General features: G+C 41.7%; 1 protein-coding gene across 2 annotated transcripts; it reads left to right on the top strand.

The window, feature by feature from the left end:
* The first annotated feature begins 107 nt into the window (after positions 1 to 107).
* chek1 (checkpoint kinase 1) lies at positions 108 to 27,969 on the top strand. 2 transcript variants are annotated; one of them, XM_055660853.1, is made up of 13 exons: positions 108 to 186; positions 2,114 to 2,202; positions 3,295 to 3,518; positions 4,325 to 4,389; positions 4,734 to 4,803; positions 8,143 to 8,331; positions 10,501 to 10,605; positions 12,579 to 12,674; positions 18,636 to 18,747; positions 20,810 to 20,987; positions 22,475 to 22,606; positions 23,209 to 23,310; positions 26,198 to 27,969. In XM_055660853.1, exons 2-13 carry the CDS (start codon positions 2,138 to 2,140, stop codon positions 26,291 to 26,293), a joined length of 1,434 nt encoding a protein of 477 aa, XP_055516828.1. In that variant the 5' UTR covers positions 108 to 186; positions 2,114 to 2,137; the 3' UTR covers positions 26,294 to 27,969. The 2 variants fall into 2 exon arrangements, with proteins under 2 accessions (XP_055516828.1, XP_055516829.1); XM_055660854.1 differs by having other exon boundaries at positions 176 to 194.
* The last annotated feature ends 18 nt before the right edge of the window (positions 27,970 to 27,987 follow it).

Below are 27,987 nucleotides of genomic sequence, written 5' to 3' on the forward strand. Positions count from 1 at the left end.
CGGACACTGACCCCCCCCCCGGACACTGACCCCCCCCCCCGGACACTGACCCCGCTTCAATCTCCTCTCAGCCGCCAGTTGACGTCTTGCGTCTGACATTACGTGATGACGTCGAATGCACGCACTGAGGCGCGCAAGGCGCCAAACTCGGACGCTGACGGGAGAAGCGGGGAGACGGCGGGAGCGGTGAGTGAGTGTGTGAGAGGGGCACTGGCGGGGAGCACCTGAGGGGGCTTTAGGGGGAGGCATGTGTGGAGGAGCCCCTGGGTGGTGGTCCTGAGGGGATGGGTGCGAGCAGCCCGGAGAGGGGCGGATTAAATAGGTGTCAGTCTGCAAGCAAGTGGGGTGGGGGCGTGGGGAGGGGAGCGGTACAATCTATGGGGCCAGTCTCTCTTCCAGTTGACGTGCTGAAGACGGCAGTATTCAGGGTAACACAGTGGCACAGCTGGTAGAGTTGCTACCTCGCCGCCTCAGACATCAGGGTTCGTTTCAGACCTTGGGTGCTATTTGTGGTTTCCTCCCAAAGCCCAAAGATGTGTGGGTTTGGACATTAATTGGCCTTGTGTAAATTGTGATAGATGCGCTCCTGTAAACCAGAGGGTGCGCTGCTCTAAATCAGGGGGTGCGCTGCTCTAAATCAGGGGGTGCGCTGCTCTAAATCAGGGGGTGCGCTGCCCTAAATCAGGGGGTGCGCTGCCCTAAATCAGGGGGTGCGCTCCTGCTGTAAATCAGGGAGTGCGATCCAGTAAATTTTATTGATAATCTATTTTAATTTAAATGGTAATCTAATTTTTTTCTCTGTAAAGCACTTTAGCTTCAACGATTTAAAAGTGCTATATAAATAAAAAAATACTTACTACTTACTTGATCTCAAGAGGTCATGGTCACCCATGCTTAGGTTCCAAAGATGAGATACGTGACAGGCCTTCATTACTGGAACTCATTCACCCTCAGTGGAACAGCACTGCAAGAGTTCTTTGGGGAGATGGCCGAGCTGCAACCCTATTCAGCTGCATTATCAATGACTTTCCATCATGTAGTCGGGAATGGGGATATTTGTTGATGGTTGTGCAATGTTGAACTTCATTTGCAACAGCAAATAAAGCAGTCCATGCCTGGATCCAACAAGATTTGGACAATAGTGTGGTCTGGATTGCTACATGGCAAATAGCACTTTTTTCACTTGCTGACCATATCCACCAGAAAAAATGCTAACCTTTTATTGTTAAAATGTAATGGTAATCACCATTACTGACAAAATTCTTGTGACATCTGTCAAGAAATTCAATTGGACGACTCGCATTAAAATCTCTTGCTGCGAAGAGAATCTTGATTCCTTGCAATGAACGATTTGCTTGCTGACATTCCAAAGCCTTTTTGTTAGAAATATTTTGCATTTGCCCAGCCCTTTAATAGCCCTTTTTAGTTTTGTTTAGAGATACATCGCAGAAACAGGCCCTTTGGCCCACTGAGCCCGCATCGACCAACAATCCCCGCACATTAACACACACGAAGGACAATTTACACTTATACCAAGCCAATGAATCTACAAACCTGGATGTCTTTGGAATGTGGGAGGAAACCGAAAATCTCGAACAAAACCCACGAGGTCACGGGGAGAAAGTACAAACTATACAGACAGCACCCGGGTCGAACTTGGGTCTCAGAGCTGCAAGTGCTGTAAGGCAGCAACTCTACCACTGAGCCACCGTACTGCCCTTCTCCAACCTTTGGCCTCCACCGTTCACTTCACCTTCAAGAAGGATGGGGCAACGGAAACATAGGAACTCTACCTGCACATTGCTTGAAGTAGCATGTTATTGTGACCTGGCAATGTACTGAAAAAGAAAACACAACTACTAGAAATCTGAAAAATATAACAGAAAATACTGATTATCTTGTCCGTCCTTCAATGGGACTGAATCCTAGAGCACCCTCCCCAATGACAATGTAGAGAATCTTCAGCAGAAGACTGCAGTTGCTCAAGACTGCTTTCACTGCCACCTTCCTGGGGCAATACTAGATGTGTGATAAAAGGTGACATTGCCAGCGATGCATAGATTCTGGAAAAAAATATCTGATTCTGTTTCTGTTGTTGGGTTACTTTTTTCAGCACCATCTGTGATTGTGCGGGACGATGGCTGTACCATTTGTGGAAGATTGGGACCTGGTGCAGACTTTGGGTGAAGGAGCGTATGGCGAGTAAGTTACAAGCTTGGCTAAAGTGAATTGAATAATAGTTTTAAAACTAATTTGGCAGATTAACAACAGCAGTCATTCATAAGTGATAGGAGCCATTCGGCCTATCAAATCTACTCCGCCATTCAATCATGGCTGATCTATCTCACTCCTAACCCCATTCTCCTGCCTTCTCCCCGTAACCTCTGACACCTACATATACTAAATAATCTATCTTACCTTAAATATATCTACTGACGCTGTCTCCACAACCTTCTGTGGCAAAGAATTTCACAGATTCACCACCCTCTGACGAAAGAACTTCCTCTCTCCTCACCTACTTCCTAAAAGAACGTCCTTTAATTCTGAGGCTGTGACCTCTGGTCCTAGACTCTCCCACTGGTGGAAACATCCTCTCCACATCCACTCTATCCAAGCCTTTCACTATTCCAGTCATATCCTCAGAATTAAAGGACATTCTCATATCCTCAGAATTAAAGGACATTCTCTTAGGAAGGAGATGAGAAGGGATGTCTTTAGTCAGAGGATGTTGAATCCGCAGAATTCTTTGCCACAGAAGGATGAGGAGGCCAAGTCAGTGGATATTTTTAAGGCAGAGATTGATAGATTATTGATTAGTTCGGGTGTCGGGGGTTTATGGGGAGAAGGCAGGAGAATGGGGATAAGAGGGAGAGATAGATCAGCCATGAATGAATGGCAGTAGACTTGATGGGCCGAATGGCATTATTTTGTTGTTATCACTTATGACATAAAAGTTGATAAATCGCTGGAGCTGATAGTCTGTATTGTGGAATCTTGAATAAGTGTTTGCCGAAGTGATCGATGCATTGGTAATCTGAAGAGATCGGCGTATATTGTCAAATTAGTTGACAATTAGCAAGTTGTAAAGTGGCATGAGATAACAAAGGGAATGACAGGTTGAGTGATTGGGCACAAAGGTGCCAAATGGAGTACAACACGAGAGACCTACTCTGGATAGAAGAATGAAATGGTAGATTATTGTTTAAACAGTACTATTATCTTTCTGTTGTACTTAAATTGATGAACCATTCCGACGTTTTGCATTGTATATAACCACTTTGTGTTTGAATCTAGGGTTCAACTGGCAATTAATCGGCGAACAGAGGAAGCAGTGGCAGTGAAGAAAGTGGACACCACATGCGCTCGCGACTGCCCTGATAATATCAAGAAGGAAATCTGCATCAATAAGATGCTGAGCCACACAAACATTGTCCGCTTCTATGGGCATCGGAGAGAGGCGCACATCCAATACTTGTTTTTGGAGTATTGCAGTGGAGGAGAGCTCTTCGATAGAATAGGTAGGATCTGTTGATAAACCTAGGCTTGTAGATGGAGAAATTTGAGTGATGGAGGAAAATAATAAATAATAAAAATAATAAAATTTATTACACTCGAGGTCCAGACAAGGGGCAACATTACATGAAAAAAATAAATGCATTGCATATTAAAAAAATATAAATCACATATAAAATCTTAGTATATCACATAAAACCATCATAAATTATATTTAAAAAAAAACACAATACATGTTAAAAATCCAGATTAAAAGAATGATCAATGTCCTACAACGAGACAACGATACCAGTATCACCACAGCTGGGATTCGTAGCGTGTAGTGCTAACCCTTATGAAAGAGGTTGACTGATAATACATTCTGTATATGGATTAGCTAAATTTATAATTTTTTCGTTATACCCTTTCAGCCTCAATTACTAACATGCCTAATGTGGCTGCATAGGTTTGAATCTTCTCTTAGACTATAATTGCACCACAATCTAACACTCTGCCACCTTTAGAATACAACAACATTTATTAACTATGGGAGAAAGGGAAAGACTGACAGTCAATGTTACACAATGTGTGCTTCCAGATGTTGTAGTAACATAATAAGATGGGCAGCAGTTCACCACCTAAGATGCTTTGGTTGTCCTTCCATTATAAGAAAGCATTTGGGGGAATTTGGCTGCTTGGGCACCCGAATGAACAAGGCCTGGGAACAGGGATTGTTAATTGTGATGTTCAATTACATAACTTCAGACATATTATTAATGATTCACTGCTAATACTAAGCTAAGCATTGATAATTTGATCTGCGTTCCCATAGAGCCTGATGTGGGGATGCCGGAAGTGGATGCTCATAGGTTTTTCCAGCAGCTAATAGCAGGAGTGGTATGTATTGCTCATTGTTTACCCTTTGTGTTTTAAACGGGTGTTGAATGGCAAATGTGAGGATTGTGGTAGTTTACCTGCCTGAATTTGTACATCAGCGAGCCTTACAGAATTTAACATTGCAATTTTCCAGTGAGAGACAGTAAAATGACTACTGGAAGTCTGGTTTGCACCCCATTCAAATCAAGAAAGTATTCTATAAACTAGATGTCCAGCAATTGTATCTGTATTAGACTTGTTAATTCTATAACAATTCTGTTATCTTTGCTTAGTTTGTATTTGGTGGTCTTGGAGAATTAGAAACATTCAAAACATCTGACTTGACTTTCTTTGCCCGCTATCAGGAATATCTTCATGGCATTGGAATTACACACAGGGACATCAAGCCAGAGAACCTGCTACTTGACGACAGAGGTATGGGAAAATAAATCTTTTGACTTTTAATGGGGAAGAAACTAAAACATGACCATCTCATTCTGCCTTACTCGTAAACTTCAAAGTTTGAACAACGCTTTTATAACCGAGGCAACAAATATTAATACCATACCAATAGATAGTAAAAAAAAAGAAAGATATAATTCAAAACACAGAGCTGACATTAAATGGTCCTTTTGTACCTTCATCCTCTTTGCTCCGTGTACAAGGTAAAGAATTTCGACCATTCTGACAAGCTATGTTGTTCTTATATGTTGACTGTAGCTATACATATACTAGCTGATGGTAGGTATTTATTTTATATGGCTAAATAGTTTTATGCGATCTGTTAGCACATAGGATGAGAGGAAGCTACCTTTCAATAGTCAATTTAATTGTCATTTGGACCCCTGGAGGTCCAAACGAAATGCCGTTTCTGCAGCCATACATTACAAACAAATAGACCCCAGACACAACATAATTTACATTTTACATAAACATCCATCACATTGCTGTGATGGAAGGCCAAAAAAAACTTATCTCTCCACTGCACTCTCCCCCCCTCCCCCCGATGTCAGAGTCAAAGTCAAAGCCCCCGGCTGGCGATGGCGATTGTCCCGCGGCCATTAAAGCCACGCTGGGTGGTGCAACATCGCACACCGGGTCTTGGTGTTAGAGCCCCCGGCCATTCCAAGCCGCGCGGGGCAGTGATGTAGGCCCCGCTCCAGGAGCTCTTCGACCCCGCAACTCGGGCGGGAGAAGTCGCCGTTGCAGGAGCCCTGAAAAGCGGTCTCCCTCCAGGGACCCGCGGGCTCCCGGTGCCGCCGTCCTCAGACCCGCAGTTGCAGCCTCTGCATCAGCAGCTGCATCAGCAGCTGCAGCGGCAGCAGCAGCGCTCCACCACCGCTCCACCCGCTCTGGACTCGGCCAGCTCCGTGACGGTGAGGTGAGTCGGCACCAGAGTCCCCGGCTTCTTCTGTTGGAGGCCGCTCCTCATTGCAGCCCCAACGACAACTGAGACCCGACAAGAAAAGTTCGGGTCTCCAGTGCAGGGAGAGATTTAAAAGTTTCCCCCCTCCCTCCCACCCCACCCCCACCCCCCCCCCCCCCCCACACACACACACACACCCCAACAAAAAATAACAAAAACTACATATAGACATAGACAAAAAATAATAAAAACGCGGACAGGCTGCAGAGGACGCTGCTGACGAGAGTCGCGCCGCCTACCGGAACTTTGAAGCTTGAACTTTCCCCAGATGTTGGCCTGAAATTTGGAGCCAGACCTTTGGTCACCACAGCAACATTTTGGTTTAGTTTTATTTTATTATTGCCACGTGTACTGAGGTGTACCTTTCCCCTGGGAAAAAGACTGTGAGCATTCATTTAACCATGCCCTTCATAATTTAGTATACTTTAAAAATGTCATCCCTCTGCTTCCAACTCTCAAAAGAAAAATGTCCCAGTCTATTCCGTCTCTCCCTATAATTCAAGCCTGCAAGTCCCAGTATCATCCTGGTGTTGATGATCTGAAATTAGCTGTGTGGGATTTTGGAGTTATAGAGCTTAAATATGACGGAGAAAGGTCCCTCAGCCCAGGTTATCTGTGCCAATCAAGTTGGCATTCTGATCTCATTTACCTGGATTTGGCCCATACTCTAAACCATTTTTATCCATATATCTCTCAAATGTCTTTTGATAGTAATAGTATTTGTTTCTATGGCTTCCTCTGCCAGCTTGTTCCATATGTGATCTACCCTTAAAGTGAAAAGGTTACTCCTAAGGTCTCAAATTTCTCCTCTCATACTTTTAGCCTATGTCCTTTAGATTTAGAATACTCTCCCCTGGGGAAAAAGACTGTGAATGTTCACTTTACCCATACCCTTCATGATTTAGTATACTTCAAAAGTCCCAGCCTATTCAGCCTCTCCCAAAATTCAAGCCCACAAGTCCCAGTATGATCCTTTTCTGCATCTTTTCAGCTTAATGACATCCTTCTAATAGTTGGGCGACCATAACTTTGTGCTCTGTTCAAACAAGGTAAGGGGATTTCAGGTTTCCTGTTAGTTGATGTGCTACACCTGTGGGGATAATATTAAGGTCCAATATATGGTGTAGATTTCACAGGGTATTGGAAACAGAGAGAAGGGGGTAAGTCTGTCTCGTTCGTTACATCAAATCGTGTTCAGTAGTTGGACAAGATGACAGATTTCAGCAAGGAGAAATAAATGTTATAAAGCATTTCCAGAAATTTGTTCTAAAGGTTTGATACAAATATAAAATCTAGAGGATCAGCTTGAAAATGGTAACACATTGTGCTTGGGTCCAGTTATCTCTTATTCTTCTCTATCAGACTCCAAGGAAAGTAAAAAAGATTTGGAATTGGGTTAGTGTAATAATATTGATTGCAGGGAAGAGCATGTGAGGCAGAAAGGGTAAGGTGTGGATTTCACTGACTAAAGCCCCTGGCCCACTTAGGAGACCTAAACAGCAACCTCGGGTGATCTTGCCCGCCACCCAAAAAAAACCAAGGTCGAGGTGACCTGCAACCTCCTACCACCTCCCACGCATATGTTGAAAACCTTCCTCGACTATGAAGAAAACCGGCTTTGACTAGACCTGCGACTCAAAAAATTATCGATTATTAAAACGGAAGCATATTTTTAATTAAGGCCGGTTTTAAACATGATGAAAAAATAGCAGCAACCTAGATGAAGCCTCGGCCACGTGGAAACCACTTTCGACCATTATGGAGAGTGACCAAAACCTCCGGTGATCTCATGGAAACCTTGGGTGGCGGGCAAGATCACCAGAGGTTGCTGTTTAGGTCTCCTAAGTGGGACAGGGGCTTAACAATACAAATCTGTTATTTTCATCTAATAGATTTAGTCGCTGATTGTTGAATTGGTACTAATTTACAGAATGCGCTGTTGTTCCCAGGGCCCTACCCAGGCACTGGTCCCCCCCACAGGGCATTGGTGTACTTGATCAATTCTACGCCCATAGTGGAGGGAACCTGCCATTGTCATTCTCATGTGTAGGAAAGAACTGTAGATGCTGGTTTAAATCAATGATAGACACAAAATGCTGGAGTACCACAGCAGGACTGGCAGCATCTCTGGAGAGAAGGAATGGGAAACGTTTTGGGTTGAAGTCTGAAGAAGGGTCTCGACCCAAAACGTCACTCATTCCTTCTCTCCAGAGATGTTGCCTGTCACGCTGAGTTACTCCGGCATTTTGTGTCTATTGTCATTCTCATGGTTAATACTTGAAAGTAATTGTTCTGACGACGTCGCCTCACGTTTACGTTCTCTCTTGCCGAATGCTTTTCTTCCTCAGATAACCTGAAGCTCTCTGATTTTGGCTTGGCAACAGTTTATAGACACAATGGCCGGGAGAGGTTGTTAAATAAAATGTGCGGCACTCTACCGTATGTTGCCCCAGAACTTCTGAAGAGGAAGGAGTTCCATGCGGAACCGGTGGATGTCTGGTCCTGTGGAATTGTTCTCGTTGCCATGCTGGCCGGAGGTGGGTTCAGTTCAGTTCAAAGCAATGAAATATGGCAGTGATCCATCTAAATTGTGAGTTTCGTCATACCAAACTGACTGTTTTTCTTATTCCTCTTTGCCCCTTTCTGTCAATTTGCCTATTTCATTTTGTTCTGCATTCCTATGGAACCTTTGGCCTTTGTGAAGCAAGGTCCCAACCCGAAACATCACCTATCCATCACCTTCAGAGATGCTGCCTGAGTTATTTGAGCACTGCTTTTTTTTCCCTCTCTGTTTCGTATGTAATCTTGCACAAAATCCACACTAAAAGGCAGTAATATTATTTTGTCGTCTGCTCACAATTTAAAGCATAGTGCATGAGGTATGCTTGAAGTGATGGAGGTATTAAATGTTTAAGCTGGAAGTGAATTCTGTCTGGTATTTTAAAAGTATTTTTGTCTTATGCGTGAATGGATTTTCAGAGCCGAGTTTCAATGTGAAGAATAGTCCCAACCTAAATTGTCACCTGTCCTTGTCCTCCAGAGTTGCTGCCTGACCCGCTGAGTTTCTCCAACATTTTGTGTTGTACACAAGAATCCAGCGACTGCAATACCTCATGTCTTCAGTTTAAATTTAAATTTAACTCTGAAATTTACTATTTCTTTAAATCAAGTAGAGTGTAATGTCAGTGCGTTGCCACTAGAGGTTGTTGCAGTTGCAAGTTTAACATGAAACAAAATGCAGTAAAACTCTAATAACCCAGCATGTTTGGGTGCTGCTGGACTAGCAGATTTCCTAAACTATGACTATAACTATATGTTATTTACATTTTTGGATGTTATCCAGTATTGAAATAAAATTTACAGTGAACCACGTAACTGTAAGGAAAGCATGGGAATCAGTGAACAATCAGCTTTAGTCTAGTTTAGAGATCCAGAGTGGAAACAGGCCATTTGGCCCACCGAGTCTGTGCTGACCAGCAATCATTCATACACGAGTTCTATCCTACGCACTAGGGACAATTTACAGAGGCCAAATCACCTCCAAACTCCTTGGAATGTGGGAGGAAACCGAAGCACCTCGAGGAAACCCACACGATCTCAGGGAGAACGTGTAAAATCTGTACTGACAGCACCCCTAGTGAGGATTGAACCTAGGTCTCTGGCGCTGTAAGGCAGCAACTCTACTGATGCGCCACTGTGCCGCTCTCTTAATGTTAGAAGGGAGCCGAGTATTTTTCTACGTCCTTGATTATCTGTTATTATTTTTGTTTTAATGTGTTTTGCCCTGAAGCTAACTATTTTAAAAACTCTTGCCAGTTCTTTATTTCCAATTAGTAACTCCGCAGTCTCATCCACTATGAACCCAACTTTACACACTGTTTGTTTATATCCCCATAGAAACTCTTAATTTTGCTTATTACTTGCCAGTTTTTCATACTCCATTGTTCTTCCTCTTTATAACTTTTCTTGGTAACCTTTACTGTTTTCTAAAATGTTTCGAACCTTTGGCCTGCAATGTATGCCTTGTCTTTTAATTTTGTACCATCCTTAACTTAGTTAAACGTAGTGCACCCTTCTAATAGCATGATTGTTTCTTCCAAGAATGCATCTATCTGAGATTTGTGGACAGTCTCTATTATCGTTCAATCTGTCACCGCAATCCACTTTGGCCAACTGTCCTTATGTTATTGTAGTTACCATTGTTACTAAGCACTACTAATTTCGTGCCCAAGTTTCACATTATTCCTCAAGGAATTCTTTGTTATGAGACTAATTAATCCTACCTCATTATACTATATTAGATCTAAAATAATCTGTGCTAAGAAATAAGATTTTATTATTTTCCAATTGTTTTCAACCAGGCTTGGAGCGCAATGTCCTTTTACTGGAGCAGTAACAGGTTAACTGAGGTGTTTCAATACCGTATATATCTAACGATTCATTCAGCTTTATTGTTGTGATAACAGAATGCTGAGTGATAGATTACAGAATGTCAAATAGATTGCACCGTAACTGTCTGGCTTCTTTGACAGCCTTTTTTTCGTGTGGTTATTTAACTTTAAAAGTCTCATAGGTGTTAACAAGGCCAAAGTTTAAACATTTAATTTTGTTTTACAGATGTGCAGACTGCTCCAAGTGCCAGGACATGGCTCCAGGGTAGTATGTACTCTCTGCAGATCTTTATAATGCACGGTTTTGTGTTTCAGAATTACCCTGGGACCAGCCTGCTGAGAGTTGCCAGGAATACTGTGATTGGAATGAAAAGAAACTATACTTGACACCGTGGAAAAAGATCGAACCTATCCCACTGAGTGAGGAAATAATTTGGAATCTTCCCTGTGGCTAGTCCAGCTTTGAGAATAGCTTGTGGGAGGGTGAGGTTGCTGAGCGATTTGGAGCTATGTTAGGTGTTGGCTGTTGTAGTGGTCGTACCCATGGCTCTTGTGTCCATAGGCAGTGGGATTACTCTCCCATTGCTGAAACTTGAGTACAAGATCTACTAACACTTTTTATGTGGCCCTGTGTGAGTATGTCTCTGTCAGTGATGCTCTCTGTGCTTTTACCAAATGAGTGGTGAAGCTCACAGATTCCTGTCGTCATTTTTTTCCAGACAAATCTAATACACAAATTGCGTTACAGTGTGTCTGTTAGTTTATTCTCCACATGCACTGTGAAATCAGTCACAGAGGGGACATTGGAAAATGTCCTGCTCTTAATATGGTACTAAGAAGTATTTTGCACTGCATGAAATAGCAAATGGGTCTTTAGTTTATTGATTCATCAGTGAAATGTAATTTCCATAGACGCAGCAATCATAGTTGTGTATTGGAATGTCAGCTTAAATCAACGTGTTGGACTTCACACAGCCGCCTTTGCAGGGAGTCTGTCCAGATTGTAAATGTTGTGGCTCAAGCAAGCAGGATGTTCTGTTCATTTATTGTGATAGGCTTCTCATGACAGCTGCTTTTCCAACAGAAAAGTGATATTTGAGGAATTATTCCTGGCTCTTTAGTCCTCTCCATTTCACTGAAACAAATAAGGTTGAGTTAGGTCTACAGTGTTAGCGTTGATCTTCCAAAATTTCTCTTCTGAAAGAATGGAAAGGCAGAAAATAGTATCTTTAATCAGACTTTACTGAACTTTATCTTGCACTAAATGTTATTCCCTATTTTATTGGGTATCTGTACACTGTAGATGGCTCAATTGTAATCATATATTGTCGTTCTGCTGACTGGTCAGCACGTAACAAAGGCTTTTCACTGTACCATGTGACTAAAAACTAATCAAAACTTCAGTTTTTAAGAAAAGTGGTAGTGAGCAAGTAGAGAACTATAGCCTGATGTCTCTGATTGGCAAAATACCAATATCCATCAAGGAAATGGGGGTACTACAACATATCATGACAAATCAGCATTACTTTATGGTGGCCTGAGTCAACTTGGGTCCAGTTTATGGGCTGGTTGTGTGGCTAGGGGTGGATACAAGATTACGGGGGGGGGGGGGGGGGGGGGGGGGGTCAGGAATGTAGGTCGATTTACATAAGCAACTTAGTTGTTCTATCTGCGAACGGGTTGACTATTTTCTGGCATCGCAGCCTTGCTGGCATTAGCAGTGGGATTTGCGGCGTCTGCAGTTTTTGTGATGCGCAGAAAGTACATGTCCCATCCCTCACCAATGATGAGATGCACAAACATATGAAGAATGATTGAACCAAGACAGATAAATGGCTTTGTTATTTGATTTAATTCATTGCAGGACAGACATGATAGGTTGCCTGATAGAGATACAGCATAGAAACCGGCCCTTCAGTCCTGCGAGTCCATGTTGACCATCAACCACCATTTTGTGCTAATCCTACTTTAATCCCAACAGTCCCCCGAACATTAGGGTCAAATTACAGCAGGCAGTTAATATATCGACCAGCAGATCTTTTAGGATGTGGGTCCAAAAGAGAGCACCTAAAGGAAACCCAGGTGGTCCCCTGGAGAATGCGCAAACTCAGACACACTGCCTTCTCAGGCAAACTCAGAACACAGACAACACCGGAGGTCAGGATTGAACCCAGGTCACTAGAGCTGTGAGGCTGTGACTCCACTCACTGCCTTTTTGGTCAGCTGATACAACTGGGGCATACACACATTGTGTTGGTAAATTAATTTCTAATGTTTTCAGGTTGTAATGTACAGTGTCTTATTATGGGTGGCTAGAAACAGGTTGAAAACCTTTACACTTCCATTGGTTAGTTTAATTTGTTCTACATTATGATTGTTTCTGGTTTGTGCAGGTCTACTGAACAACATTCTGACACAAAGCCCAAAGAACAGAACCACTATTTCCGATATTAAAAAGGACCGATGGTTCATTAACCAGTTTAAGAGAGGTGAGTTCATTTGATTCAATGGTCATGTCCAAGAACTCTTTAGTACCTAAACTGCAAGACAAGTATATTCATTTTTGGTGGTAAAAGTGAAGTCTTTATTGGGGCATTATTTGATGTACTTGTTTGAGAAGTGGGTGCATCACTTGGGATAGTCATAGGCATACAACATGGAAACAGGCCCTTCGACCCAACTTGCCCTTACCAATCAAGATGCCCCATCTAATAATGATAATAATAATAATATATATTTTATTGTCATTGCACGTCAGTGCAACGAGATTTAGTATGCAGGTGGGGTGGGGGGCACTCAGCAGGGCCGGTTCAGAGCCGCTATAGCTCTTGGAATAAAGCTGTTTCTGAGTCTGGAGGTACGGGCGTAGAAGGCCTTGTAACGTCTGCCAGAGGGAAGTAGTTCAAAGAGTCCGTTACAGGGGTGTGACATCTTTATGGATGCTGACGGCCTTCCTGAGGCACCGTGTATTGTAGATGCCCTCCAAGGCTGGTAGCTCTGTCCCAATGATCCTCTGCGCTCTGTGGACGACGCGCTGAAGAGCTCTCTTCTCCGCCTCCATGCAGCTGAGATGCCAGACGTTAATATGCTCTCTGTGGTGCAGCGGTAGAACGTTGTCAGCAGCTGTTGGGGCAGACCAGTCTTTTTTAATGTCCTCAGGAAGAACAGTCGTTGCTGTGCCTTCTTGACCAGCGCAGCGGTGTTGGTGGACCATGTGAGGTCCTCTGAAATGTGAGTGCCCAGAAACTTAAAGCTGGACACTCTCTCCACACTTTTCCCATAAATGGAGATTGGGGCGTATTCTTCATTATGGGACCTCCTGAAGTCAATAATCAGCTAATTGGTCTTGGAGGTGTTTAGTGACAAGTTGTTAAGTGTGTACCAGTCCGCCAGGTTCTGCACCTCCGCCCTGTATTTTGTTTCATCACCGTTGGTGATCAGCCCAATCACTAATGTGTCGTCTACAAACTTCACGATGGTGTTGGTGTCGAATGCAGGAACACAGTCGTGAGTGAAGAGGGAGTAGAGCATGGGGCTTAGTACACAGCCCTGTGGCGTGCCGGTGCTCAGGGTGATAGTGGAGGACAGGTGCGGGCCCAGTCTCACTGCCTGCGGTCGCTCCGTCAGAAAGTCCAGATCCAATCGCATATCGGCGAGCTGAGGCCTAGTTGGTGGAGTTTGGTGGTGAGCTTGGTGGGGATGACCGTATTGAATGCAGAGCTATAGTCAACGAAGGATCTACACTAGTCTAGCATTTAGCCCATATCAGTTCCTTTCCTATCCATCTCTTATAGACAATAATTTGAACCCTCCCACGCTTCTTGCTAGCCTTTTTGCGAAAAAAGAAACAAGGTGAAGAGAATCATACATTTTTTATGGCACGAAGGAAGGCATTCAGTCCATCATGACTACTGCAGCAATCACATCAATCCATTCTTCCGCTCTTTTACCTGCAGCCCTCCATATTCTTGTCCTTTGAATTCTTGTTTTGAAGGACTTTGTTTCCATCATTCCTACAGGAACAAAATATCCTTTTGTTTGCTCCTGTTTCCTTAATATAAAATATTAATTTATGATGCCTGAACCTTCAACCATTTGCCACCATGAACAGCTTCCCTCTATTTCAGTCGTGAATAAGTAATCCGTGTCAAATCTTGAAGGTAAACACAAAATGCTGGCATAATTCAGTGCGCTGAGTTACTCCAGCATTTTGTGTCTATCTTTGTTATAAACCAGCAACTGCAATGACTTCCTGCACACTTTATCAAATTTTATTCAGTTTTCTTTGCTCCAAAGAGAACAATCCTAGGTTCCACAGTCTACCCTCATTGCTGAACACTCTCAGCATGGAATCACCTGTGAAAATTAATGCCCCCCACCCCTTATATCATATCCTCCTTTACGCGAGATCACCTGACTTGGATTAAATGTTTTAATTGTGGCCTAACCGGTGGTTTATGCAGATTTCATACATTCAAATGCCCTTTGTAACTCTGTAGTCTGTGGATTGGGCATTTTGGTAGAGAACTTGCAATTAATTTGGAAAATGGGAATGGCTGGATGTTGGAATCACCATTGCAAACTGGTGTTCCCATTATCTGGGACGAATGAATGTCTGCTTTATTTTGGCATGGAGTTGTGTTATTAAATATCCTGAAGTGATTGGTTTACTCAGCAAGTGAGATTGGGTTCTTGTTCTTGGTGTATTCTTGAGGACGAGGATAGGAGTTTGGAGCATTGTTGGAATGTTATTTGATATATAGCCATTATTAAGAAGTGGCATGTGTAATGCTAATTCTGTATGGGGGTTCATTGCATTAAATATGTTTCTCTAGTGGTCTGCTATCAAATTTCAATTTGAGCACTAATTCTTGAGTGAAGAGTATTAATGGCATGGCCGTTCTCCTTGTTATCCTTTGACTGAGTGGCTGGGCCTTTGAGGCCAGTTAAGAGTCATCCACATTGCTGTGGGTCTGGTGTCACTGGTGGGCCACACTGGGTAAGCAAAGATACCTTTCCTGGATTTCCTGATCAAAATCAGAGAATCAAATAAGTTTGTGATTATCATTAGTGATGCTATCTTTTTAATTCAGATTTATTTAATTAACTGAACTTGAATTCCCAGCTGCTGTAATAAGATTTGAACTTGTGTATCCGGATTAGAAGTGCAGTTACTGCTATGCTCCTTACCCCATTTTACCATTTTAACCTAACTCTTCCAAACATTTGTTTCTTGTTTATTTTTTTTAACTCACGTTATCAGTTGTTGATGGTTTCTCACAGATTTACTTGTTATTTCTGTGTTATTTGCAAAGATATTGTGCTTACACCATATGTCTCTCATTTAGCAGTTTACATCCCAGATAAGAACCTCTTCTTAACCATTTGCTTTCTTAACTAAAGAGAATCTTGTCTTTTGTAGCTTTACCCCACTTAGGATTGTTATTCGTTATAGTCTTCAATGTTTGTCTTTCCAGGGCAGTCAAAATAGGAATAAAACAAACAATCAAGATTCTATAATGGTTTAGTTTAGAAATACAGCATGTGAACTGGCTCTTTGGCACATTGAGTCCACACTGACCATCAATCACCCGTTCACACCAGTTCTCTTGTATCCAGCTTTCTCATTCTCACTTCCTACACATGAAGGGCAATTTTACAGAAGCCAATTAATCTGCAAACATGCACGTCTTTGGGATGTGGGAGGAAACTTTCATATCTCAAGTAATAAAAAAATTATGGCCATTTTCATACTTGGAAATTAGCATCTTGTTCCCTATTTATTTTCTATGGACATAACAAAAAAGCTGTGATCATGGACAGTCAAAAGCACATAACCTTCTTAAAAATTAAGAGAACTGAATGACATTTTCAGTTATCATAGATTGAACCATTCTGAAACAAATATAAAATAATCTTACTTGGATGACCTGAAATTAAAGCATATAATTAGTTAGTTACCCAATTGTAGCTAATTTCAAACTTCAATTACTAGATCTAAACATCTATCCATTTCTTAATAAATGATTAACATTTTTAAATAGCCTAAGTGTTCAAATAATATTCACAAATAATTCACAGTAAAACATGAATTTTAAATCTCATTTACATCAATTTATAGGCCAAATGGAAGGAATTTAGTGTTCAATTCTGTAAATTAAAGTCCATTTTAAATCGGCTTTCTAGTGGGATCCTGTGAATGCGCTGGTTTAGAACGTTCACATTGCAGTGGATTTGTGCCTCAAATGCCCAGAAAAATACTGCGGGATATAAAGAGCCCAAAATGAGCTACTCGCTATAGAAAACTTTATATACAGGGTTCTTAAGAAGCCCCTTTTAATGTTAAAATAAGGTACTTACCTTTAATTGTTTGCTTTATAAAACCATGGGGCTGCAAGAGGTCGCAGGTTTACAGAGTGATTTTTAAACTACTATAACTATTATACAAGGCCATAAAAACTAATAATACCTTTTGCGACGGGGTCTTTCAGCGATTTTCCGTTAATGATTTACTAGGCTGAACATTTTCGATTGCAACAGCCTAGTAAAAATCGCGTTTTAAACCCGCCCCCTCTAAACAGCGCCAAAATCACACACACGGCCTGGGGCAGATTCTCAGCCACGATTCAGGTAGGTTTTGTAACATACCTACCAGGAGGAAATGCACACGATCACTGCAAGAACATGCAAACTCCACAGTCAGCACCTGAGGTCAGGATTGAACCCGGGTCTCTGGCACTGTGAGGTAGCAGCTCTACCAGTTGCACCACTGTATTAATGTCAGGATATGGAGCAGAGTGGTTTTATAAAGGGATTAGTAATTCAGAAACATGAGTTCATATCCTATCACTGCAGCTGGGGGATTTAAGTTCAGTTAATTATGCAGTACCCTCCATAATGTTTGGGACAAAGACCTATCATTTATTTATTTGCCTCTACCCCACAATTTGTGAATTTGTAATAGAAAAAAAATCACATGTGGTTAAAGTGCACATTGTCAGATTTTAATAAAGACCCTTTTTACACGTTTTGGTTTCACCATGTAGAAATTACAGCAGATAGGATTTGTCTATACACTTCAGAATTCATTATGCTACTACCATCAGCAGTTGTATAATCAATGAAGATAAGTGAGCCAGTACCTTCAGCAGCCATACATGCCCAGGCCACAACGCCCCCACCACCGTGTTTAACAGATGAGGTGGTATGCTTTGGATCTTGGGCAGTTCCTTCTCTCCTCCATACGTTTCTCTTGCCATCACTCTGATATGTTAATCTTTTTCTCATCTGTCCACAAGACCTTTTTCCAGAGCTATGGTTGCTCTTTCAAGTTACTTCTTGGCAAACTGTAACCTGGCCATTCTATTTTTGCAGCTAACCAGTGGTTTGCATCTTGCAGTGTAACTTCTGTATTTCTGTTCATGACGTCTTCTGCGGACAGTGGTCATTGACAAATCCACATCTGACTCCTAAAGAGTGTTTCTGATCTGTCGGACAGGTGTTTAGGGATTTTTCTTTGTTATAGAAAGAATTCTTCTGTCATCAGCTGTGGAGGTCTTCCTTGGCCTGCCAGTCCCTTTGTGATTAGTAAGCTCACCAGTGCTCACTTTCTTAATGATGTTCCAAACAGATGATTTTGGTAAGCCTAAGGTTTGGCTGATGTCTCTAACAGTTTTATTGTTGTTTCTCAGTCTCATAATGGCTTATTTGACTTTCATTGGTCCTCATGTTGATAAACAGCAACAAAAGTTTCCAAGGGTGATTGAAAGATTGATGGAAAGACTATGTGCTGAGAGCTCTCTTATACCCACATTAAGGAGGCATTTAAACACACCTGAGCAATTACAAACACCTGTGAAGCCATGTGTCCCAAACATTTTGGTGCCCTGAAATGGGGAGACTATATATAAACACAGCTGTAATTTCTACATGGTAATATCAAAATGTATAAAAAAATATACCCTTTAATAAAATCTGACAATGTTGCACTTTAACCGCATGTGATTGTTTTCTATTACAAATCTCAAATTGTGGAGTACAGAGGCAAATAAATAAATGATGGGGTTTAAGAGGGAACTGCAGATGCTGGAGAATCGAAGGTTACACAGAAAAGCTGGAGAAACTCAGCGGGTGCAGCAGCATCTATGGAGCGAAGGAAATAGGCAACGTTTCGGGCCGAAACCCGTCTTTGTCCCAAACATTATGTAGGGCACTGTACATCATTATAAAAATGAAGTGAATTTGTGGCAGAATGCACAGGGGCTAAACTGGTATTTTGATTGAATTATCACCATTTATTGCCTTGTGGTCCTGTCGAGGCTGATCAGGAAATCAAAACCAAAACCTACCACTTTGCAAATGAACCTATTTCAGGAATTCTGAAGGAATGTAATTTTCTCTGTGGTGCTTCAACCATTTTGTCTAGTCCATGTTTCACTTGTATATTTCAGGTGTGAAGAGAGGTCGGTTGTCATCTGGTTGCCCTAATGATTCTCAGGGACCGTTCTCTAAACAGATTCATTCTAACGTGGACCTGTCCCCTGCTAGTGATATCCCCTGGAGGTGAGTGGACATAAAGAAAGCATTGTTTGTCCCATTTGTTCTGTGTTTTCACACCTTACCCTTCTATATCTCTAAATTTCCCTCTCCCTTGACTCAGTCTGAAGAAGGATCTCAACCTAAAACGTCACCCATTCCTTCTCTCCAGGGATGCTTCCTGTCCCACTGAGTTTCTCCAGCATGTAGGCTAAATGTGGGCAGGTGGAACTAGTGTAGATGGGGCATCTTGGTTGTTATGTGCAAGTTGGACCGAAGGGTCTGTTTCCATGCTGTATGACTGATGTACGACAAATATTCTTGATTATGTTCCCCAAAGTTAAATAAACATGTTTATGAGAAACATCTGAAAACCAATTATCATTCAGTATCCTCCCCCTCCCCTCCCCGCCCACCGAAATGTTGGTTCATGACATTTTACACAAATTAGCATTTCTGCAGAGATTTAGATGAATTATCTCTCTTCTCCATCCAATTCCAACGGTATTTTACAGTCACATTTCACTTTCTATGTAGATTGATTTAAAAAAAATCAAATCAGAGTTTTTTGTGGAATCCTAAAGATTGGATTTCTCTATGTTCTCCAAAAATCATTATTTCTATCCTGGAGGTAGTGGTGCTTTGCTCCATGTACTTTCTAGACATGCTGAGTATTTCTTACATCTAATACTTTATGGTACTTTATTTGTCACATGTAGCGAGATATAGTGAGATTCATTTTTGCATATGGCTCAGTATAAGTATTACTATATATAAGCACTTAGATACATATTAGATAAGCATCTCAGATTCATTACAGGTGTATAGCAGTTGTACACTGAGACAGTATACAGAGGCGGCAGTTTGGCGCAAGTTTCAAGTCCCATTTGCAAGTGCCTGTTTACTGATGCTCACTCTGAATTTACTTGTGTTGTCCATTAATCATGTTTACTTATAGGTTCTCTCTTTCCATATCTTGGTGCTGTCCCAAAATCTCCCCCTTTACTGTTGCAGTTGGATAAATGGCTGTTCACCCGCCTGTTAATGGTCCCAATAGGAGTGCGATTCATGCTACCTTTTAAATATTTGTGCTGCTGTAAAGGATGTGACAGGATGATTCTCTACCCATCAGAGTTTCTACCCATCGCCCATCTCTAGTGTATTGACGTACCAAATACTCATCGCCCATCTCTAGTGTATTGACGTACCAAATACCCATCGCCCATCTCTAGTGTATTGACGTACCAAATCCCTTTAAATGAGTCGGTTGTCATCCTACAGACTAAAACGTATATTAATTTCTGAGCAAACGTTTTAGCATCTATTTAAAATGTATTTCCATTACTATTTAATTCTTGCTTTTGAAGTAGTTAATGGGTATGAATTTTAATAATTGGTATCTTATTTAGATTTACCCAGAGTTTGTACCTGTAAAGTGTTCCAAAGAAATACTTATGACATATTGTAATCTTATAATTATGGGAACCAGTTAGACACATACATATCCAACAGAAATCCATATGATGATGACTGGATAATTTGGTTTAATGTCATTGATTTGGAGGTAAGTATTAGACAGGTCCCTAACATAGTTCACTGGCTTTGGTATTACAGCTTTTGGTAGAGAAACCACCTCTATGGTCCAACGGGCTTAGTTATCGAGTGGAACATGAACCCATAGTCTCGACCTCAAATGAGTGCTGAAGCTGATGGCCTTAATCCTTGCCCTGTTCAAGGGTTCTACATGTTCAACACCATGTGGTGACCAGAATTGAATTGCCTTTTCCGGTTGCAATCTACATAGCAAAGTGAGTTTTTCAGGGTTTCTACCCGATAGTCGCCTGTCCATTCCCTCAGCAGACACTGCCTGACCCACTGAGTTGTTGCAGCACTTTGTGTTTTGCTCAAGTTTCCAGCATCTACAGTTCCTTGAATCTCAGTTTTTCATTCTTTTTTAATGTTGCAACCTGTATCACCCTCCAAACTCTCACTGATTATTGTTTTCCTGAACAAAATATTTTAATAGAAAGTGCTTCCTACTGAAATTAAATTCCAGATTGTGATTTTTCTCTTGATGTATTTACTGTAGGGATAATCAAACAAGGTACTCGATATCTCAGCCTGAGCCTCGGATTGCTTCATCGGTATGGGATTGCAATCCTTCCAGCATTGATAATCTAGTCCAAGGCATCAGCTTCTCCCAGCCCACGTATACAGATCACATGCTTGTCGGAAGCCAGTTACAGAATACACCAGGATCATCACAGGTACATTAGTTCATTATTGATACTGACTTTATTTAATAAGATTTTGTTGAAAAGGAATTCAAGTTGTCAAAACTTCCCAAGTTGTCAAAACTTCCCAATTTGAATGTGTGATTCAGTGAGCTAGCTGGTTACTTTGGAGAGGAATCCAAGAAATAGAAACATAGAAAATAGGTACAGGAGTAGGCCATTCGGCCCTTCAAGCCTGCACCGCCCTTCAATATGATCATGGCTGATTATCCAACTCAGTATCCCGTACCTGCCTTCTCTCCATACCCTCTGATCCCCTTAGCCACAAGGGCCACATCTAACTCCCACTTAAATATAGCCAATGAACTGGCCTCAACTACCCTCTGTGGCAGAGAGTTCCAGAGATTCACCACTCTGTGTGAAAAAAGTTTTTCTCATCTCGGTTTGAAAGGATTTCCCCCTTATCCTTAAGCTGTGACCCCTTGTCCTGGACTTCCCCAACGTCGGGAACAATCTTCCTGCATCTAGCCTGTCCAACCCCTTAAGAAGTTTGTAAGTTTCTATAAGATCCCCTCTCAATCTCCTAAATTCTAGAGAGTATAAACCAAGTCTATCCAGTCTTTCTTCATAAGACAGTCCTGACATCCCAGGAATCAGTCTAGTGAACCTTCTCTGCACTCCCTCTATGGCAATAATGTCCTTCCTCAGATTTGGAGACCAAAACTGTATGCAATACTCCAGGTGTGGTCTCACCAAGACCCTGTACAACTGCAGTAGAACCTCCCTGCTCCTATACTCAAATCCTTTTGCTATGAAATAGGTTGAGGAATTATGGACGTTCCAGTAAACGGATGAATTAGCAGATGACAGTATACAAGGAACTCTTGGGAAGTTATCATGCTTGAGTTTCTTCAGTTATTTGTATTCTGGAGATGATGGTCCTCCTAGATCTGCTGAGCATTTCCAACACCTGATTTGCCCATTTACTGACACTCACCCTGAGTTTACTTGCGCCATCCAATAACCATGTTCACTTGTATTTTTTATTCTTTCTTATTTTGGTGCTAAACCAAATTCTGCCCAGTGTCTGTCCTTGGTGCCTTGTAACTATTTCCCTTTTCCTATCCCCACCGCTACCTCACCCAATCTTCACAATCACGTGGGAAGATAGTCAGATTTTATACTTTACTGACCAATCTTCCTTCAAGTTCATTGGTCCCAGCATTATTAAGGTACGACCCCTCCACCTTGAACGCATCACCTCCCAGAAAAAATGCTCCTAGTGCTTTGGGAGTATCATAAACAATGCTCACAGCAACGCAGGGGCCTGCTTATGTGTTGGTGAAATGGGTGTATTTTGTTGTGCCGGTTGTATTTATGATTGGCTTAACAGTGTTTTCCTCATTGGTCTTATATTTGAACTTGAATGGAACACGCCTTGAGACACTTGAGGCTGGGTGCCTTGATTAGAGATGTATGCCAATGTGTTCCATGCTAACTGCATGAAACTATAATCGCAGAACCCTTGGCAACGACTGGTGAAACGAATGACCCGGTTCCTCACAAAGTTGAATGCTGAACAATCCTACCTGAGCCTGAAGGAGGTTTGTGAAAAACTGGGCTACACCTGGAAGAAAAATTGCAACAACCAGGTAGGATGGTTAACGTTTCAGTGTTTCGTTTTTACTTTTACTTTTAGTTTGGTTTAGAGATACAGCATGGAAACAGGCTCTTCGGCCCACTGAGTTCGTGCCGACCAGCGACCACCCGTACATTAGTTTTATCCTATACACGAGGGCAATTTACAGAAGCCTTATAACATATGAACCGGCGCATATTTGGGACATGGGAGGAAATCAGAACACCCAGAAAAAACGCATGCGGTCGCGAGGAGAACGTGCAAACTCCACAAAAACAGCTCCTACGGTCAGGATCAAACCCGTATCTGGTGCTGTGAGACAGCAGCTCTACTGCTGCTGATGCACCACTGTGCCATTAACAGATTAAGCAAGATTCAAATTAGGCTGCTCTTCACTGACTTCCATGTTGATTCTATTTTTCTGGAGCAGTGTGTATGCTCCTGTAAAGAAATGGGAAAAATTGTGAGAACGCTCTTGTAGGAATGGGATGACTGCTCTTTAAATTGTCTGCTGATCAGGATTAAAAAGAAAAACGGACATCTGGGTAATGTGAAACAATGATATGATTAATGTGGAGTCTGGAATGTGAAAAGATAAATGTGTTGGTTTCCTAGGTGACCATATCAACAGTGGACAGACGGAACAACAAGCTGATATTCAAAGTGAATCTGATTGAGATGAATGAGAGAATTCTGGTGGACTTTAGATTGTCCAAGGTAAAAGAAAATTATCTCTCTTTTAATTTACAAATTTCCTCTCCAGGGATGTGCAGATTTGGGTGATTTATCAAAATTACTTCCTTTTCCCCTTTGGCCACAAGCTATTTCGCTAACAGTTAAATTGAACCGGTTGCTGCATTTATTTCTTGTGATTTTTTTTTTTGATTTTTTTTTGCTAAAACAATTTTTGACCTTTATTTCAGAAAGCTTACACATGCTAAATCTACAATGTTTTACTTGTGTCCTTTTCAAACACTTCAATCAAGTGAAATCATTAGCGTCATCTTCGTGACATGCTACTATAAGGATTCACCTTTTCAGTTTAGTCTTTTTCCAATTTAGAATACAATTTTAACTTGACGAAACTGATCAACAATCCAGCAATCTTAAAGTTTAAGCCCTATTAATAATTGTGTGTGAAACTGGGGAACAGAAGTAGATCTCAGAAAGAGTTGCATTTCTAAATTGATATTTCGTTTTCTAATTAATTCTTCTTTTAAACAATGTTATTCCTGGTGCCAAGATCACTAATATATTCTTCTTGCTGAAGGCAATGAATTCTTTCCAGAGTATGAACAGGCATTTCTGGCAAAGTACATACAGAAACACACTGTGCCAGGTTGTAAAGCCACGATGACATTATCCTTGTGGTTGCTTCTTGCTGATACCGAGCACCCCACATTGGTTGTCACAGAAATCGTCCTCTCAACTTTGGAGTTACTGCTGAGCCTCGAGCATGAGCAGTTTTCCCATTGTTAGCTTCATTCTGAGTGAAAAACGCTGCATTGTAAAATGTAGCTGGGATCACTAGATACCAGTGTGATTACTGAAAATGGCTGGCTACAGAGCGTTGGTGGCCCGAGTGACTTTGGGTAGTTACTTGACAGGATCTGCTGTCTGCCTTGTAAACTAGACTATGTAAACTTTTGAACTCTGAATTGGCCTAACTCCATCTGCAGATTTATGTCTGAGATTTAGTCTCTGGAGCCGCATAGTTAAAGGCCAATTGGATTTCTGTCCAAAACTACACCTGACTCCTCCCCCACTCCCCACCACCACAGCATTGACGTTCTTGGTTAAATATATTTAATTCCCTTCATGCTCACTCTTCCCATGTAGAGATGTTTACTTTAGACTTTTGACATACAGCGTGGAAACAGGCCCTTCATCCCACTGAGTCCATGATCACAGTGCATGGCGGTGCTGGCTTGAAGGGCCAAAAGGCCTACTCCTGCACCTATTGTCTATAGTCTATTATCTCTGGCGCTGTAAGGCAGCAACTCGACTGCTGCGACATTGTGCCGCCCCTTATCACATTTACTGAATTTCTGCCATGAAAGAGGGGAATTATAATCTTAATACTGCAGATGTTCTTAATTTATGTTCCTTATTGTATATATTTCTGTACAAAGCAAAACGGGATAACATAATCCAAAGCAGAATCACACTGAAAAGAAACATGACCTTGGTGTAAGATGACAAGAGATCGTAAGAGCTCTCACCGTGTGGTAATCGCTGTCACAGATTGTTATTCCAACAGGTCTCTCCCTTCTCCCAACCCTATTTTTTGTGATCTCTAACAACCCCTTCCCCGTCCCCACCTTTCTCTGCCCCACCCTTATGCCCTACCTGGACCTGCACCTATTTCTCCGTTCCCTCTCCACCTACATTCCTTCCGCTGACTTCACAATTTGAAATTCTTTCATCCTTTTGCCACATACTTCCTGTTTTTAATCTCTGACCTTTATACAACCGCCTGTCTAACAAACCCCCTCCTCACCCACCTGTGGTCACCTGTTACCTGCCATGCTTTGTCCTGCCCCAGCTTTTTTATTCCCTCCCCCTCAGTGGGCCTGAAGAAGGGCCCCGATCCATGCTCATGCTCCAGGGATGCTGTCTGACCCATTGAGTTAATCCAGCACTTTATCCTTTTTTTTTGTAAACTCCAGCATCTGCAGTTCCTCCTTTCTACATTTCCCCACTCTTGTTTTGCCTCAGCATAGTCTTGCTGATATTTTAAATCACTTCTGCATCTATCCTACAAGTGTTGATATGGCATGAAAAACCATGAGGAAAGCAAAACTTTCCTTTTAAGTAATACAGTTATGGGATGCATGCGGAAATAAAGCAAAACATATCAGTCTTAATGTTGAACCATTCACGATCTAAAAAGTATTTTGCTGGCAGCGAGACAGACTGCAGCTGTTTCTTCAGCTAAAGCCTCCATACAAAACTAACGCAAGCCTGAGACTTCAACAAAACATAACATACCTCTACCTCCAGATTTTAATGCTTTGGCTAAGGAAGTCACAATGAATATGGTGTTAGTTTCTATGTAAGCAGAGAGTTTCATTTTGTAGCATTCTCACAACTTCTGTGCTTAAAAAAAGGCAACTGAACTTCCGTGCCACACGGCGGGTCGAATTTGCCCCTTGCATCCAGGCCTCCCGAACTTTGGCCCGGCCAGAGCTGGCAGATCCATTCCCATAGCTGACCTCCATGGCTGACTTTGTGGGTCGGTATCTCATCCCCTCTCCCCTAAAGCCGTGACTTCTCTCGGTCCAGCAAAACGGATGATCCAGAAGGCTCTGGAACAAGGGTGCTGGAAAAACACTGGTGGACTTCTAGTACAAAGTTGTGCAATTTATAGAACATGCCAGCTAATTTGTCTCACGAAAAGTCTTACAAAAATATGTAAATAACCACAATCAGCAGAACACTATTACACTCGTAGGAAAAGCAGATGATCTAGAATAAGTTCCTGAAGGGTCCAGTGTATTGTGCATAAAATTAAACCCATCTGTGCTGATAAAATCCTTTAATATATATTTAAATATATTGAGGTTTATTCAGAGGTCTAAGGGTTTGTTTTTTTTTCTTGCAGGGTGACGGTCTGGAGTTCAAAAGACACTTTGTGACCATAAAGCACAAATTAAATGACATCATCTACACTCAGAAGATCCTGACGCCTCTAACCTGATTTTATTTTTGAGCGTTGTATCTGCTGGGATGATGCTACCAGTAGTATTGTGTAGGGTAACGGCTGAGTTACATTATTTGACTCGACTTGAACACACTAAAGTATGTGCTTGTTTATGGTTGATCGGTAAGAGTTCAGCCCAGCCATAATTAACGGAGAGACTTCAAGAGATAGATAATCGACTAAAAGCAGCAGAGATTATACCTGAACAAATTCACTCGGGTCAATCAAAAGCAATGCTTCTCTCTCACCCCCATTCTGGGTGTCTGCGTCACTGTGAATCTCTGCCAGCTAGCTTAATGTAGATTCTCTTCTTAGCAATGTTGGGAGGCACTGTTAAATGTCAGTCCCCAGTTAGGTGTAGCACTGGTCAAGGATCTTCACAACCAAAGTCAAGCCAGTGGAGAGGTGGGGTTGTGACAGTGGGCCAATAAAGTGTTTATTACAGCAGCATGCCCAACCTGTGGCCCACTTTGCTTCTAAAAATGTTCTGGAAATTTCAAGATAATTTTTTACAAGTATTTAAAAAAAAGATAATGCTTGTCCTGTCTGAGATTGGTCTTGCCGCAGGTGTTGGGGAGATATTGGGCCCAATCCAAGACCTGATGGTTGCGAGATCGGGCTGGTAATTTTAGCACCAATATTACTCTCCTCGTCTCCCCCTCTCTCTCTCTCTCCCCACTCTCTCTCTCTCTCTCTCTCTCTATAGCTCTCTCTCTCTATAGCTCTCTCCCTCTCAGTGAATTTTGAGCATTGATTAAAATGCAGAAATTGTTGGATTTGAGATCTTGTGTTTACTATGACATATTTCAATTCGAGTTTTCTACAGATTGACAATAGTTATCTAATTTTCTCAAATTGTGTAGTTTGTGAAGCCCCCACCTCTCACTGGAACGCTTATCTGCACAGATCAACGTATCTGGTGACGGAGGAGCTGTTACTTTGCCAGCTGTAACATTTCATGCATTCCTTGGGCCATGGCCAATTGTGGAATTCATGACCTGCTTATTTCACATCATAGGTATGCAATACTTTGTTAGCTGTAACACATCTTATAACTGAATCTGATTCCCAATACAACAACTTAATTTTGTCTTTGATTTAAAACAATTCAGCTTTTGTGGTTGATTAGCTCCCTTTCTGTTCACTGCTGTGTATGTGCAGCAGTAAAATGAAGTTCCTCGAGGTAGATATTTGTTTATTAACTACTCGTACTTTAAAGAATTAATCGGACTCGAGGGAGCAGAAGAAATGGACTAGTCATCAGGATTAGATGTTAACATAGGTAGTATTTTATCTAAAATTAATTTCCCTCTCTCCCAACGAGATTTTTCTAAATGGTTTTGTGTTCAGATTTAAATGATGAGGGAAATTCTGCTGTAACTACTTTGGAGGACTGCCTGCATGTCACAAGATTATCTAAGGTCTGCATCTAAAGTAGTGGCTAGATTCGTTTCAGTTAATATACTGCCAGTACCGAGAAAACTACAGAGACCACATCAACAAGGTTGGTTTGGAGCCAAGTGTTTCTGGTAAAGAGTCCTAGCTCAGTTATTGGGGGGTGGCACTCAATTCCCCAAAGTTGTAAAAGATGAATAATTTTCTGCAAACTATTGAATAAAATATTGGTTCCAATACGTTTCACTGTTGGAATGAGTCCAAATCCAATTTCATAAAGGGTGAAAATACAGCTG

The sequence above is a fragment of the Leucoraja erinacea genome, chromosome 32, assembly GCF_028641065.1.
Source record: "Leucoraja erinacea ecotype New England chromosome 32, Leri_hhj_1, whole genome shotgun sequence".
NCBI classification, from domain to species: Eukaryota; Metazoa; Chordata; class Chondrichthyes; order Rajiformes; family Rajidae; genus Leucoraja; species Leucoraja erinaceus.

Coding starts and splice junctions, on each gene's coding strand:
- chek1 (XM_055660853.1), top strand. CDS start 2,138: ATGGCTGTACCATTTGTGGAAGATTGGGACCTGGTGCAGACTTTGGGT. Junction 20,988..22,474: donor ATACACCAGGATCATCACAG/GTACATTAGTTC, acceptor CTATAATCGCAG/AACCCTTGGCAACGACTGGT. Junction 23,311..26,197: donor TGGACTTTAGATTGTCCAAG/GTAAAAGAAAAT, acceptor TTTTTCTTGCAG/GGTGACGGTCTGGAGTTCAA.